The sequence below is a fragment of the Cucumis sativus genome, chromosome 6, assembly GCF_000004075.3.
Source record: "Cucumis sativus cultivar 9930 chromosome 6, Cucumber_9930_V3, whole genome shotgun sequence".
NCBI classification, from domain to species: Eukaryota; Viridiplantae; Streptophyta; class Magnoliopsida; order Cucurbitales; family Cucurbitaceae; genus Cucumis; species Cucumis sativus.
The window spans coordinates 12,912,463-12,928,739 of record NC_026660.2 but is presented as its reverse complement, the minus strand read 5'-3'; the positions used below and the strand labels follow the sequence as shown (position 1 = coordinate 12,928,739).

Below are 16,277 nucleotides of genomic sequence, written 5' to 3'. Positions count from 1 at the left end.
GGACGAAAATAAAAACTGAGTCTGGGCATCTCCGAGCGGTTTTTGTGGGAAAAAACTTTGAGATTACTCAAGTGAGGCCGCCTAGTAGTTATCTGTGAACTTTCGGGACGTTTCTCGCATGGTTAAAAATCGGCCGATTTTTTCTGTGGTAAAGCCTTGGCCATTTTTGGACCGTTTTTGGCGCAACCGTTGTGCACCCGAACGAGCCCCACCCGACCCCTAGGCCCTGGGCTTTTTTTCTGTGTCCTACTGGGTGCAATATAGATGGGTTTCCACACCTATCCGCGGGCTATCATCGGTCTAAATAGGTTGCACAAGATCAAAGAAACACAACTAAACCATGGGAAGAAAAGTATTGGGACGAAAATAAAAACTGAGTCTGGGCATCTCCGAGCGGTTTTTGTGGGAAAAAACTTTGAGATTACTCAAGTGAGGCCGCCTAGTAGTTATCTGTGAACTTTCGGGACGTTTCTCGCATGGTTAAAAATCGGCCGATTTTTCGTGTGGTAAAGCCTTGGCCATTTTTGGACCGTTTTTGGCGCAACCGTTGTGCACCCCGAACGAGCCCCACCCGACCCCTAGGCCCTGGGCTTTTTTTCTGTGTCCTACTGGGTGCAATATAGATGGGTTTCCACACCTATCCGCGGGCTATCATCGGTCTAAATAGGTTGCACAAGATCAAAGAAACACAACTAACCATGGGAAGAAAAGTATTGGGACGAAAATAAAAACTGAGTCTGGGCATCTCCGAGCGGTTTTTGTGGGAAAAAACTTTGAGATTACTCAAGTGAGGCCGCCTAGTAGTTATCTGTGAACTTTCGGGACGTTTCTCGCATGGTTAAAAATCGGCCGATTTTTCGTGTGGTAAAGCCTTGGCCATTTTTGGACCGTTTTTGGCGCAACCGTTGTGCACCCCGAACGAGCCCCACCCGACCCCTAGGCCCTGGGCTTTTTTTCTGTGTCCTACTGGGTGCAATATAGATGGGTTTCCACACCTATCCGCGGGCTATCATCGGTCTAAATAGGTTGCACAAGATCAAAGAAACACAACTAACCATGGGAAGAAAAGTATTGGGACGAAAATAAAAACTGAGTCTGGGCATCTCCGAGCGGTTTTTGTGGGAAAAAACTTTGAGATTACTCAAGTGAGGCCGCCTAGTAGTTATCTGTGAACTTTCGGGACGTTTCTCGCATGGTTAAAAATCGGCCGATTTTTCGTGTGGTAAAGCCTTGGCCATTTTTGGACCGTTTTTGGCGCAACCGTTGTGCACCCCGAACGAGCCCCACCCGACCCCTAGGCCCTGGGCTTTTTTTCTGTGTCCTACTGGGTGCAATATAGATGGGTTTCCACACCTATCCGCGGGCTATCATCGGTCTAAATAGGTTGCACAAGATCAAAGAAACACAACTAACCATGGGAAGAAAAGTATTGGGACGAAAATAAAAACTGAGTCTGGGCATCTCCGAGCGGTTTTTGTGGGAAAAAACTTTGAGATTACTCAAGTGAGGCCGCCTAGTAGTTATCTGTGAACTTTCGGGACGTTTCTCACATGGTTAAAAATCGGCCGATTTTTCGTGTGGTAAAGCCTTGGCCATTTTTGGACCGTTTTTGGCGCAACCGTTGTGCACCCGAACGAGCCCCACCCGACCCCTAGGCCCTGGGCTTTTTTTCTGTGTCCTACTGGGTGCAATATAGATGGGTTTCCACACCTATCCGCGGGCTATCATCGGTCTAAATAGGTTGCACAAGATCAAAGAAACACAACTACCATGGGAAGAAAAGTATTGGGACGAAAATAAAAACTGAGTCTGGGCATCTCCGAGCGGTTTTTGTGGGAAAAAACTTTGAGATTACTCAAGTGAGGCCCCTAGTAGTTATCTGTGAACTTTCGGGACGTTTCTCACATGGTTAAAAATCGGCCGATTTTTCGTATGGTAAAGCCTTGGCCATTTTTGGACCGTTTTTGGCGCAACCGTTGTGCACCCCGAACGAGCCCCACCCGACCCCTAGGCCCTGGGCTTTTTTTCTGTGTCTACTGGGTGCAATATAGATGGGTTTCCACACCTATCCGCGGGCTATCATCGGTCTAAATAGGTTGCACAAGATCAAAGAAACACAACTAAACCATGGGAAGAAAAGTATTGGGACGAAAATAAAAACTGAGTCTGGGCATCTCCGAGCGGTTTTTGTGGGAAAAAACTTTGATATTACTCAAAGTGAGGCCGCCTAGTAGTTATCTGTGAATTTTCGGGACGTTTCTCACATGGTTAAAAATCGGCCGATTTTTCGTCTGTAAAGCCTTGGCGATTTTTGGACCGTTTTTTGCACAGCCGTTGTGCACCCCAAAGGAGCCCCACCCGACCCCTAGGCCCTGGGCTTTTTTTCTGTGTCCTACTGGGTGCAATATAGATGGGTTTCCACACCTATCCGCGGGCTATCATCGGTCTAAATAGGTTGCACAAGATCAAAGAAACACAACTAAACCATGGGAAGAAAAGTATTGGGACGAAAATAAAAACTGAGTCTGGGCATCTCCGAGCGGTTTTTGTGGGAAAAACTTTGATATTACTCAAGTGAGGCCGCCTAGTAGTTATCTGTGAATTTTCGGGACGTTTCTCACATGGTTAAAAATCGGCCGATTTTTCGTGTGGTAAAGCCTTGGCCATTTTTGGACCGTTTTTGGCGCAACCGTTGTGCACCCCGAACGAGCCCCACCCGACCCCTAGGCCCTGGGCTTTTTTTCTGTGTCTACTGGGTGCAATATAGATGGGTTTCCACACCTATCCGCGGCTATCATCGGTCTAAATAGGTTGCACAAGATCAAGAAACACAACTAAACCATGGGAAGAAAAGTATTGGGACGAAAATAAAAACTGAGTCCGGGCATCTCGGAGCGGTTTTTGTGGGAAAAAACTTTAATATTACTCAAAGTGTGGCCACCTAGTAGTTATCTGTGAATTTTTAGGATTTTTTTTGCATGGTTAATAGTAGAGAAATCAAACTCGCATTAATCCAAATGATCATTTTATATGCTTCCATGGCCATTTTTCCTATTGCAAATTAAGCTAGTTATGCTTTCATTCTCAACATCAAATTCTAGTTATATATATATTGATCCATTCTTAGTTGCAAGAGGATGAAGTTTGGATACTCGGGAAATTCTTGGATTCATGTACTTCACACCTTGAAGTTTCTGTTATAGGGTTAATCTGTTGTTTCCATCTTTCCAGCACGCCATAAAAAGGTGGAAACTTAGGGTCTTCGAATTCTTGGATTCTTCATAAACTACTCGTGTAATTAAGATGTAAACTTGGATATAATTTTTTGTAAATAATAGGGAGGAAATGGGGAATTTTTTTAAATGGTAAATTTTACAAAATATTAACTTATATTAAATTCTATATCAGATAGTCATTTATATGCTATAGTGATAGAAGACTATCATTAATATAATCTAAAATTTTGTTATAGCTTGTAAATATTTTAATTTATTTGTTAATTTTAAAAATACCCAAAAAAAATTATGTCAATGCAATAGAGGCAGGCCATATGTGTTGTTAATCCCAAATGATAAATGCTATATATGCAAGGGCTTAAAACCCATACAATAAAATAAATTGATACTTTTTCTATTTAGACTCTCAAAATTAATAAAAATATCATGATGTGAATATATTTTCTAAATTTCTAAATGGAATGTTAACAGAATTTAAATATGTATTTCTAAAGATGAAAACTCATGACTAAAGTTTGTCATTTTAAAATATATGAATCACTGTAGAATTAAATTTTAGAAAGAAAAAAATTAAGTTCAAAATAATATTTTAACAAAAATAAATAAATAAACGAAGCTAAAGTGTGGACGTTCTTTTACTCACCCCTTAGGTTGCTCACGCTTGATCTTTTGCGCACTTATTAGGGATATCTTTTATAGTCTCTTTTATCTAACGGGGGGCTAAAATCGTCTCTTATTTTTTTGGATGGGGCTTCACAACAAGAATTTTTACTTTTATCGATGAAAGAAAAAATGTCAACCAATGTCCAAGAAACGTTGTCATAGGTTATGTCAATGCATTTCTTTACGTTGGCAAGAACACCACCTTATCCGTGTTGGGAGAAGTTCTTACCAACGAAATTGAATTTAGTTGGCATCTTTTTTCAAACGAATCATATGAACAAATATAACAATAGTTGAGTGTGCTGGCCATTATAGTTTTTTTCCTAAAAATAAAACTAAAGCTAGGAAATTAAGCTCAAACTAAGTTTGTTCTTATCAACATTTCTCTCGAAGGTTTAATTATTTCTCCCTTCACAATTCTTTACTAAAAACAAAACTAGGAAACTAATCTCTAAGATGGTCCAATTTTAATATATTTTTTTTTTAAGAGGCTCACTTTTGATCATTATTACAATTAAAAGGAAATAAATATGAACCATGAAAAAAAAAAAACCTTTCCCACTTATTCTGCATAGAATATTTGCAAATAGAAAACAGACCTCATGACCTTTTCCTCTAATAGAAAGGGTTTTTTTATTAAAAAAAAAAACACTAATTTTAGCATTCAATTTACTAAATTTAACAAAGAATCAAAGTCCTATAAAACCCCAATTTTCTCTTCTCCTCAAACAATCATCTCTCGCCAAACCATTTTTTTTTTAAATTATAATAAAGTAAAAGAAACACTGCAAAGTTAAAAATAAAATGACGAAGAAGATGATGGCAGTGTTTCTATTGTGTATTCTGGTGCTGGCTGCACTTGAAATCTCCGCTGTTGCCGCCGGCGAGGAGGCTAACAATATCCCGAGGAAAAAGTCACTTTTTAGCCGCATCTTCGGTAAGTTCTATCACTTTTTTTTATTCTGAACTTTTTGGAAAGGTAACTTAAAAACATAGTGTGGTTTTCATCATCGTTGTTATTATTATTTTGTGTTCAAGAACGTATGAAATTTAAATCAAATAGATCAGTTTTCTTGGTGTTGATTCTTTTATAAAAAAAATGTTAGATTGTAACAAAGAACTATTCAATAGCCATCTTTCTTGATTGATTTATTTTGGTTGTGTGTGTTTTTTTGCAGATAAATTGGGCGTCGATATGCCCAAAAATAATTGATAATTGAGGATGAACAAGAGAAGAGTTCTCAAGAATGATGATGGGATTGATGTAAATGGTGATGTATGATTTTTTTAATGATTTTTTTTCCTTTATGAGAGGAATTTCTGAATGACCCTCCTTTGCCTTCTTTCATTTTTATTTTGTGATCTCTTTGTTTAATTAGTGATAATAGATAAAGAAAAAAAAGTTGGGTTTTTGCCTTTTTGGTAATGTTTGGGTCTGTTTTTTTCTCCCATGATTGTTCTTAGACCAACAAAATTCATTTGATTTATTTAACTGCACTGAAAACATTCAACTTTTCGATATTGCATTGATAATTCTACATCCAAACCAACTTTAAACACATATATGAAATAAAATATATATACTCTTAAATAATCTACTGACATTTTTAAAAAAGTATATATATAATATTTGTGTGGTAGTGACATTAATTTAAAAATACGATAAAGAAGGCATTGAAATTTATTGAAGTGTTAATAGTAAATTTTATGTCAATTAAAAAACAACTAAAATTATAGATATTAGAATTATGTGTATCTTTCATGTTTAGAAGAGTTTTAAGTTTGTTTTTGAAATGAATTGTAAAAATATCTATCTTGGTTTTTAGAAGAGGAGAGTGAAAATTGTTATTTTTGTTTATATCACATATATTCGGGAGGTGTGAAAATTTTGTGTATGAGGCACTTTTTGGAAAATGTATGTTAAAAGAAAATATAAGGCATAACGATAAACTAAACTTTTGAAATACAATATAATATGTAAGGCATGTTACAATACTACAAAACAAAAAGTAATCCCAAATGGCTCTTCCATGTAATTTTAGGAAACAAAAAGTAATCCAAATGATTTCAGGATGTGAAACAATCCCTTAATGTGTTTTTTCATGGGTCACACAGCAATATTTTTTAATGAATATAAAAATAAATTATTTTCTGTCATTGTATTTGAAAACATAATTCCAATTTATTATTCAAATTTGAGATTTAAAATTTGTGTTTGTTTATAAATTTGATAGTGCAATAGTGTATCACAACAACAATTTATTGGTTTTTTTTTTAAATTGACTATTTTAAAGGTCATTTTTTAAAATAATTTTTAAAAACAAATATACCAAAAAGTTTTAATTATTTTTCTTGAAAAATAAATGAAATCACCAACTAGGAAAACCTTACAACTATGAGATCCTAAAATCTCAACCAATTCCTTTTAGTACTAGGATGAGAATTCAAGGTAGCTTGGGTCCAATAGAGTTATGCTTAAATTCGATACATTAGTAATAATAAGAGAAATTAAAAACTAAATATAATCTGAATGTATACTTTAAGATAACACATTTCCAATACTAACTATCTCATTAAATCTAACAAAAACAGTACCAAATTACAAACCTATTACAAAATCTACAATTAGAAAAGTATGAGAAATTTTCTTATTGATTTGAGAAGACAAAAAAAAAAGGAAAGATTTCAAATTGAAAAAACTATTTCTTTCACTTGAATCCCCTTTGAAGCCTCAAAGCAGAAAGCAGAGAGAGAGAGAGAAACGAGATCGCTCCAAGCAGAGAGAGGAGAAGAGAGGCAGCTCCTTGCCCACAGAATCTTCCGAACACATTGCATATTTTGTTCCAATTAAGATGTGAATTCCCTTGCCGGCCGATGGCGCCCACGGCAGCGGCCGCTCCGAAGCCAGAAAACAGGAGGGCCACCGTGAGAATGTCCATCACGATTATCGCCGATCTCATGAAGCCTCTGCTTTTGTCTTTGTTTAATAGTGAAAGTACCAGCGAGAAGGCTGCATATGAACATGCTATTGCATTTGCCACTACAAAATACCTTTATCCAACAAAAATTAATTATAAAAGATGCTTTTAGTTTTGGGTGAAATGAACCATTTAGTCCTTAACTCTACACTTTGTAATAATTTAATTAATGTTTAAATTTGAAAAATAAATCTTTTCAAAATGAATTTTTAAAAAATATGATTGAAAAACAATTCATTTTATTTTAAAGAAAACACATAGGTCGAGATTTTTCGTATTATATTAAAATTACTAAAAACACCCCTCATGCTAACTCTCCTCCCACATTTTTATTATTATATTATTTAGAGTAATTAATTATTATTATGTTTTATGGTTGGAGATCAAATATACTTTTTATGATTATAAATTTACATAACAAAGTAGTTTTGCTTCTAAATAAATTAAGATTGTCTACCAAGATTTAATACAAAATATAATTTTCTCTTTTAATTTTAATAATTTCAAATTTCTAAAAAAAATAAATAGTTTCAAGATAATCTTAATTTCAAAATATATTTCTTTCTCAAAAATTAAAATATATATTTTTCTTTTACAAAATTTTGTTAGTATATAACAAATCAAAATAAAATTATATTTATAAATATTTATAAAATATCTAATCAAACATGTTTAAATAATGTATTATTGTAAAATATTGTTTCTATAAATAATTCAAAGGCACTCTTAATCTATAAATTTTATCACGATGAAGTGTCCATTTTTATTATACAATGAAGTCCTAGTGGTACATGAATAAATTTGATTGCTAACCGAGCATGGAAGAAGGTTTCATTAAATCATCTAAAGGGTTTGTTTGGTAGTGACGTTGAGATCAAAATCACTATCAAAACTATTCTTTAGTGATTGGTGACTTTTATTGAGTAACTAAAGATTCGGGTTCAATTGGATTGCTTTTGAAAAAACTGCTTTTTAAGAATACATTTTTTGTAAAATGAGTTTAAAATCTAAACACTACCTACTTATAAACGTTTATATGCAAAAATGTGTTTGGTTTATCTAAAACAATGTTTTATACGTAGGTTAAATTACCACAAGAGACTATTAAACATTATAAATTAATTTCATAACAAAATATACACATTTTAAATATTTTTTTCAAAAATATATTTTAAAATTATTTGCACGTCATCTTCAAATTATTAATTTTTTAAATACTTGAAACTAAATATTAATTTTGTTATTATTATTATTATTATTATTATTATTATTATTATTATTATTATTATTTTGCATAATTCAATTTTAAAAGCACAAATATCTTGAAATGTAAATACATAACTATATAAAAAAAATTAATTGATTTCCAACAACAAAATATAAATGAGATAAATAACGTTTTTAATTCATTTTCATTTTACGATCATGTTCTTCATTAACGTCATCATGATTTCTTTCATAGATGTTAACGCGAAGTAGATTTGACGGAAAGAATAACATTTGCAAATCTCTATATTTTAAAAAATATTCAAAATATTTAAAAAAAATAACGGAGTAAAAATAGATAATAAAAATAAATAGAGGGGAAAAATCACATTTAAAATAAATTTCTCGTTAAACACAAAATAAATATTTAAACTAAATTATTCTAAAATTTAGTTGGATGTATTTTCTCTAAAATAATTTATTTCATAATCTCATTTTTTTTTAATTTATTTTAAACAAATACCAAACACCTGAATTGATGTTAAAATGAATTATTTTAAAAATTAAACATTTTCAACAAATCAAACCAAACATTTAATTCTAAATTCCGTAACAAAAGATAACAGATATTCAATACTTTATGAACTAGGTATTTCTTTTGTAAAAAATTTACAATAAATTTATGGTTATATATATAAGAAAAATAAAACTTACACCAAGGCAGATAAATAATGCCACCGTGCAGTAACCGGAACGTGGACCGGCGGCAACGAGGTGGCGAGTTGAAGCGGTACCATTTTCGTCTGTTTATCGACGCCAATAACCACAGCAGCAGCCAAAGTGAGAATCATCGCTACAAACCTCACAATAAGATCGCAAAACCTACCCGTCGTCTTCGTCGTCGTCTCCGATCGCGATCCATCCGGTACACCGAATCCGGCCTTCCTGTGGCCGTCCATGGACACTTTCTTCGAGAGAGAGCAGAGAAATTGGAGTTAAAAAATGGAGAATGTGAGGGTAAACCGTAGTGACAGACGAAGGATTTATGGAAAGTGTTGTTCAAATTAGGGGATGCGTTGGAAGCCATTGAAGGCGCCACATAGTGGTCGAAGAAAGAAGGAAAGGGAAAATGTAAGAGATATAATTAGAGGTATTACTTAAGCTGCGTTGTCTCGTTCTGAAGTTTCCGATTGCTGCCAATTTTACATAGCGTTTGAAATTTTCGAAGGTTTTATACGCCATTATTGTTGACTGCTTTTTGTTTATTAGTATGACCCAACCCTACTGTATCTATGCTAAAAGCTTTCTTTCTCTCGAGATTCGAGAATTTGATTTTTGACTCTTTTGCCGCTAAATTACTATTCTGTCCCTCACCTTTTAGACCGAGGTTACGGTCTTATCCCTTATTTCAAAACCTTCCTTTCTTCCCGGTTACTGTATTTACTATTTGCTTTTTAAACTAAAATAATATAGATTTCAAAACTATTGTAAAAATCCATTCATTGTTTCAAACAGAGTAAATGTTTATAAAATCTATTTGAACTTAAAAATATATGTTTTTTCATTGTTTCAAACAAAGTAAAGGTTTATAAAATCTATTTGAACTTAAAAAGTATATGTTTTTCTATCGTACAATTGTTGAAAAACGTACTATATTCAATAATAAACATTGTCGACCTTTAGTTTAAAAACACTAATAGTTAGTTGGTGAACCAAACAATTAGAATACATCTAGCTCTACATATTTTTGTTCAATACAACAAAGCAAGACTGGTGGGTTGAAAATTTTGAGGATCAAATCTTTATTTTATATTTACAAATTTGCGGTTATAGTAAATATTATTCTAGCACAATGTTCGTGTAAGGAAGTTAGGAAAATTTGAACTACATATTCAAAAATGTTTCACATCTATCTTTTTTTACATTACCTATTGTTTAGATAGAGTAGGTGTGAGTGGTAACACTTAAAGATTAATAATTGAATATGTAGTAATAATTTTAAATAATTGTCAAGGTAGCAAAATTCACTTGTCGTAAACTATTTCGATGATAAACTATTAGTGATAGAGAATAAAAATTAGATCTAAATTTTACTATAATTACACATTTGTGTTGTATACGTTAATACATTAGGTATGTTTGTTTTATTAATATTGATAAAGGAAACTAACTCAATCACATTTGAGAATCAATTTACATGTATATACTAATAATAAAATATTCTATTAAACGGGTACCTCAAGTTTGTTTTACATGTATATACTAAAAAACATGTATTTATTGTTCTTTTAGTATCTAGAATTTTTCTTTTGATGTGTTTGATACAAAAAATAGAATTTGAAAACACTAAGAGCAAACAATACAAGAAATTATGTTTTCAATCACATTTCAAAATGCTGTTTTGAGAAATAAGTGACCAAACAATACAAGAAATTAAAGTTTTGAAAACATAATGAGATCCCAATAAATACTCTTGATTCAAAATTAAGGTGATTCCTTTTGATTCAAAATTAAAATGATTCCAACAAATACTTTTGACTCAAAATTTTGAAGTGTATGAATTCAAACCTATAACTTTTTAATCGAAAAAGATAATTCATATTTATGTCAATTGAAATATGTCGATACTTTTAGGGAGCATATTTCAAATTCATTTTCTAAGCAAGAAAACAAAATGTTGAACTGTTATAAAAAATAGTAGGTAGACAGTTTTAAAGTGAATTTTTAAGTTCAGTTGCCTGCAAAAAGTAAGATAACAGATTTGGCAAGTCATCTTTTTCTGAAAAACAAAAGATAAAAAATGTTGCATCACATCATCTAGTCAGTGGTCACATGTAAATGAAAAGGATTGGCGGCAATTTTGATTAGCTGCTTGCAAAGAAGAAGAAAATATGGAAGAAGTAGAAGTGTACCATAACAAAACACCTTCAATTTGAGCTCTATCCATCAGAATGTATGTCATTCAATGATTGATTCTCTTTACAAATACTCACTACAAATGTTCTAAATACAGTCGTCAGAAACTTTAAAATCAACTCATATTTCCGAGTATAACCATCACACTCGCCACTCCAAAACTTAAGTTGTAGAGTTCGAGAAGATCTAGAAACTCAAGGCTACATGTGTTGTCTTCCTCTACCGAATTCTTAAGCTAGTCTTTTAGTTCATATATATATGTCAATCAAGGCACAAGCAGCATTTGGTTAAATGGTTTCAAGGAACTGACCGAAACTTGGGTACTTTGGCTCCCAGCCTATTTCTGCTCGAGTTTTCGAGTTGTTCAATCTCTTTCCTAGTGGATCCTTGGTTCCTGTAAATAGACACCATTCATCTACATTTGTAATCATGGATATCATAGAACCACAAGATGAAATGCTATGGTAGAGAGAAATGACTATAAACACAAGGATACAAACGGTTGCAATATTAAATAAATGAAGGGCCACTAGTCCACCAAAGCTTAAGTTATTATAAACAACTCAACTTCAATAACAGAAGTTTACATATTTACCAAGTAACTTTGTTCCCCCATTTTTTTCTCATCCACATCTATCAAGTAAGTTCATTTTCCCCTCTTAAATCTACTTTTCACATTTATCAAGAAACTCCATCTTATAACTCTACACCCCAAACACAAACCACTTAGACATATCAACTCCAGACTATTAACTCCACTCACTGAACCAAACAGCCCACTTATTAACTCCACTCAGTGAACCAAACAGCCCAGAAAGGTAAATTATCAATGCACAAGTTAAGTAGAGTCCTTTTCGTGAGACATTTAAGCGTACATCACAATAAAAGGAGCGGAAGAAAGAAAGTTTTACCAGTAAAGCCTTGGAACTTTTTACTGAATTTCCCACTCTTCATCATCAAGTCCATGATTTCTTGCCTGGGACCATGAGAGACAGTTCTAATCAAATTTCTATGATTCCATTTGCTTTAACTTAAGTCTAAAGTTTGCACGTATTGTGGATATTTTTCTTCAATTAGCAGTAGAAGAAGGGATTAACCTGGAGAAAGGATGATTATCACAACCTAAGAAAATCCGTCCACGAAGTTTTTTCTTTAGAATAGCCACTGAGAGGGAAGCAGCATCCTGTTTGTAAAAGCACAAGTAAGAGGTGCGTGAGTAATAAGAGGATCAGCTATGTTCTTAATTACAAGTACAACTAATCCAACTTCAAGAACAAAAACAAATTTCATCATCCCTCATGGAGATGGAATGAAATCAAAAGTGGCAACTGGAGTAAAGAATAAATGTGGTTAATGAAGTAAATGACTAGTGCATTAGCGAATCAATTACTTTTTTGGTCTAAACGATGAATGAATGGCACTATTTCAGGTGAATCAAATTTACAATCCAGAGAAAATAATAACAATGGTGAAGGGGAAGTTCCCAGACATTTCAGAATCATTTGTAAGACCATCAATATAAACAGTATAGTTCTGTATGTGGCACATGGATGGTTCGTATTACACACCATTGTTATATACAATAAGCTGTTTGGATCATATACTGAAAATATAGATGGTACGAATGCTATTGATTGGCACATGAACGTTTGTTAAAATTCACAAATAATACAAGCAAGGTAACTCTTTACAGGAAAGGAAACATATTCATAACACTGGCGCTCTAGCAGAAGTAGGTTAGAAACGTCATTAGAATCATTAGGAATATTGTAACGATGGTAAGGGTATTGCCAATAGTTAGTCAAGGAGTTGGCTATAATAGAGGGAGTGGGAGGAGATGGAGGTACGCAAGCAGAATAAATAAAAATAAAATGACAATTTCCACACCTCATAATGAATAAGATTCAGGATGTGATCAGGACGAACATCAACTGTCCCCTTCTCTAACCAATATGAATGCGCCCCTCTATCCGCTTTGTAGAGTCCAGCCAATCGAAGTACACAACCACCAAACTCAATTACTATCTTTTCTGATTTTAAGAGAAGGTCTGTCCTAGGGCTCCTCCCAATAGGCATGACTGGACTGTCCTGTATCGAAGAATAAATAAAACTTCTGTTCAATATCATTTCAGTGTAAAGGAAAAAAAATTCAATGGCTGGAAATCTGGGTTGGTTGTAAGGTAAGTGTACTCACCTCATCACATGGTCCATTGTCATTGCAATCATATGGTGCAGAGCTTGAAGTGAAAAGAAAGGTGCCCTCTCCATCCCAACTTGATCCAGCCAATCTGATTGATCAATCAAACAAAATGATTTTAAGAATAAATATGATGTAGATCAATAGAAAGATCTTTGAGAGGTACAAGTAGAACTTGTGTCTCTGCTTCACTGCGTTTCAAGAACAGGCATTACCTTGTAAAGCAAAATTAATAAAGGCTAAACTACAAGTTTAGTCATTAACTTTTAGAGTTGTATCTCATTGATTCTTAAACTTTTGATTTTGTGTCTACTAGGTCCCTAAGTAATCCATGAAAACTGATTGGCAGAGTTCAATTAATTGACACTTTAATCAGCACAGTAGATTAGTAACTGTGTAATGGGTCTTTAAATTGTATCTAATAATTCCAGATTTGTTCAAAAATTCAAAACCATTAGACACAGAATTGGGGCCTGTTACACACAATGACTTAAATAAAAGGCTTAACTACACAAAAAGAATCTCGTATTCAGCAAACTTTAGAGTTTGCATGTAGAATCACTTCGAGCCAATTGCTAAGAACAAAATTACAGTTCCTCCTTCAAGAATGTAAGAGAAAACTCATAAAATTTGAAAGATAAGACAAATCAAATATCATTCATGTCATGCATTTTCAACGAACTACCCAAAGAAGTTCCCCCCAATGCCTCCATTTTTCTTAATCACCTGACATCGCCAGGATAGTCCGGCGATCGGGAGGGAGGAGCACAGAAAATGACGTAAGGAAAACGACGACCCACATCACCTCCCTTCAAAGAGGGTTGAATCCCTAATTGTATCAACTCCTCATGATGATCCGCTGTAAAAGTCTGCCCATGAACTTCACATCCCGGATGTTCCTGCTCAATTCACACAACCAACAATATCCTATTACGATAGGTCGTCAACTATGTAGCAGTGAAACAAATACGTCGAAAGCAACAACCCATTTAATTGTTAATTAACAATCAGTACCTCCCGCCACTTTTGCGCCACTAGGCGGCCAAGAACGCCAGGTCCAATTATAAGCAAATCATGTGCACCAGTGAAACCTGACGAGGAAGTCTCCAATTTCTCGTCGGAGGCACCTTCATTACCAAACCAAAGATCAATCGCAATGTCCGTACAAAAGTAGAACGAAATTACCTGTTGAAAGCAGTGACGAACCAATGGTGGAGGATGCAGAAACTTGAAGAGGAGCAGCCATTTTAAAGGGTAAGCGTCTGTAATTGAAGCGTGCGGGGTAGAAACTAGAGCGTGTGGTGGAAGCGAGGTGGTCGGAGAAGAAAGAAGTGGAGAAACGGGGAAGTTTAGCGTGGAATTTACAAGAAGAGAAAGAGGTAATGACTTCCATGCGAATTCAGAAACGCTTCTCGAGGTTGAAGATAAAGAAGAAAAAAGGGGAAAAGGGAAATGGCGGAGACGTGAGGCTCTAAGACAATGGCGAAGCAGTGGGGGCCATCTGTTGTTGCCAAACGATCCTATGCTTACGAAATTTGCCCTCACCTTCTTTTTTATTTTCTCGCCCTCGCTGTGCCACAGTCTCGTTGTCTCGTTTGAAATTAGACTTATGATGTGATTGATTGTGATACTATAAACGATTTGACAATATTTTCTATAATGAAAATGAATAATATAATAAAGCAATCGATCCTGTTTTCTTTGAAATAAGCTTCATTTGAATGGTGAATTATTTGTTGTTGGAGTTCTTCTCAACTGTGATTTGTTGTTTGTTTTAGTAGCTCGACAGGCATTTGAACATCGGTCTCCCATAGTTCTAGGAATTGTCGCATCTGGAAAATGTATGAATCGACCATGAAAACGATGTATTGGATGTAAAAGTAAGTAAAGTAAAATGCACCAAGAGCATGCCAACAAGATAGTTTGAGAGATGGACAACGAGTTAGCATGAGAGTGAGACGTGTTTGAGCGAGACATTACTTTAAGTTAGTGCAATGGTAGTTGTAGTGTGGAAGGTAGAGGATGAGTGAAACTGTTGAATGAAAAATTGTTTATGTGATAAAACCAAGTTATGGCTATGATTTAAACATGTTTTAAAAGCTAATTCTTTATGTGATGCAAGAAGACTAAAACAATGTGATAACTAAGTTTCAAATACTATGTGAATAAAAACTTTAGAGTATTTCGTATTTTAGTTTTCAACTATGTAATGTTGATCATGACTATACAATAACATGAGCTATGCGAGAAACCTACGCGACAGGTAAGAACATCTCATCGCATATGTTGACATCCTAGGCGAGATGGTCAAACATGTGATAACTATGTTTTTATTACTGTTTTGTATAATAAGTCAACATAACCCCTCCATAAATAAAAATGTTACAAATTAATTTCCAATAGTCTATTGATTCCCTCACACTATATATACACTTTCTTCATTCTTTCATAATACGTGCTAGATATTTTCATAAGCAAGAAAACTCTCTCTAAAACTTCTTCGTTTTGAATTTACCGAGCAATTGTAAGTGTTTATGTGAGTGTTGAAATTTCAATTGATTTATGTGCAAAATCAATTGAAGAACTAAAATGTTCTTTTATCCTGGAAACTACGGGGCAATAATTTTGTTTGCACAAAGGAGCAGAGCCGTGAAACGTCTTAAAGAGAGTGATCTGTGACTCATCCATTACTTAACCATTTTTTGTTTTTCAGCTTTGCATTCTGGCCACTGGGCATTTTGTCCATTTGGTGAGATAATCAGCATGCGACTTGACTACTGGATAAACGGTACCTTAAGCAAGACACATGGAGAAGTGCAACAACAATTTTAAGACAGTTCAATCTGCTGCGATGGTCGGATCATTCCAAGGCGATTTGAGTTTCTCTAACCTCAACCATCCTTTTCGTTTTGAATGAGCAAATTTTAGGAGGTTGAAACAAAAGATGCTATCTTTTCTTACTTTGAAGAAGGTGGTACCACATGTACCTCTGAAGAGCCAAAAATCCCATAGTCCATTCCAATTGAGGAGCAAGTCAAAACTCATACTGCGTGGACAAATACCAATTTTATATGTAAGAAT

General features: G+C 34.2%; 2 protein-coding genes and 1 long non-coding RNA gene across 3 annotated transcripts; 1 reads left to right on the top strand and 2 right to left on the bottom strand.

Moving 5' to 3' along the window:
* Positions 1–4,639: 4,639 nt before the first annotated feature.
* Positions 4,640–5,386, top strand: LOC116404697. Its single transcript, XR_004217706.1, has 2 exons — positions 4,640–4,836; positions 5,078–5,386. It is a non-coding gene; the product is annotated as an uncharacterized LOC116404697 (long non-coding RNA).
* A 967-nt stretch (positions 5,387–6,353) lies between these two features.
* On the bottom strand, positions 6,354–9,342 carry LOC101221959 (CASP-like protein 1E1). The gene is made up of 2 exons (XM_004150765.3): positions 8,798–9,342; positions 6,354–6,950 (listed from the first exon to the last, which is right to left on the bottom strand). Exons 1-2 carry the CDS (start codon positions 9,040–9,042, stop codon positions 6,608–6,610), a joined length of 588 nt encoding a protein of 195 aa, XP_004150813.1. The 5' UTR covers positions 9,043–9,342; the 3' UTR covers positions 6,354–6,607.
* A 1,633-nt stretch (positions 9,343–10,975) lies between these two features.
* LOC101221257 lies at positions 10,976–14,745 on the bottom strand. The gene is made up of 8 exons (XM_004150762.3): positions 14,403–14,745; positions 14,211–14,323; positions 13,923–14,095; positions 13,194–13,287; positions 12,887–13,087; positions 12,097–12,182; positions 11,911–11,975; positions 10,976–11,393 (listed from the first exon to the last, which is right to left on the bottom strand). The coding sequence occupies exons 1-8, from the start codon at positions 14,587–14,589 to the stop codon at positions 11,287–11,289; spliced, it is 1,026 nt and encodes a 341-aa protein (XP_004150810.1). The 5' UTR covers positions 14,590–14,745; the 3' UTR covers positions 10,976–11,286.
* Between the last annotated feature and the right edge of the window lie 1,532 nt (positions 14,746–16,277).

Bases quoted from the DNA above. Each gene is read 5' to 3' on its own strand.
- LOC101221959 (XM_004150765.3), bottom strand. From the start codon at position 9,042: ATGGACGGCCACAGGAAGGCCGGATTCGGTGTACCGGATGGATCGCGA. The intron at 6,951-8,797 runs GTAAGTTTTATT...TGTTGGATAAAG, and splicing joins CATTATTTATCTGCCTTGGT to GTATTTTGTAGTGGCAAATG.
- LOC101221257 (XM_004150762.3), bottom strand. From the start codon at position 14,589: ATGGAAGTCATTACCTCTTTCTCTTCTTGTAAATTCCACGCTAAACTT. The intron at 13,288-13,922 runs GTGATTAAGAAA...TTGATCAATCAG, and splicing joins GACTATCCTGGCGATGTCAG to ATTGGCTGGATCAAGTTGGG. The intron at 13,088-13,193 runs GTGAGTACACTT...TCTTCGATACAG, and splicing joins ACAATGGACCATGTGATGAG to GACAGTCCAGTCATGCCTAT.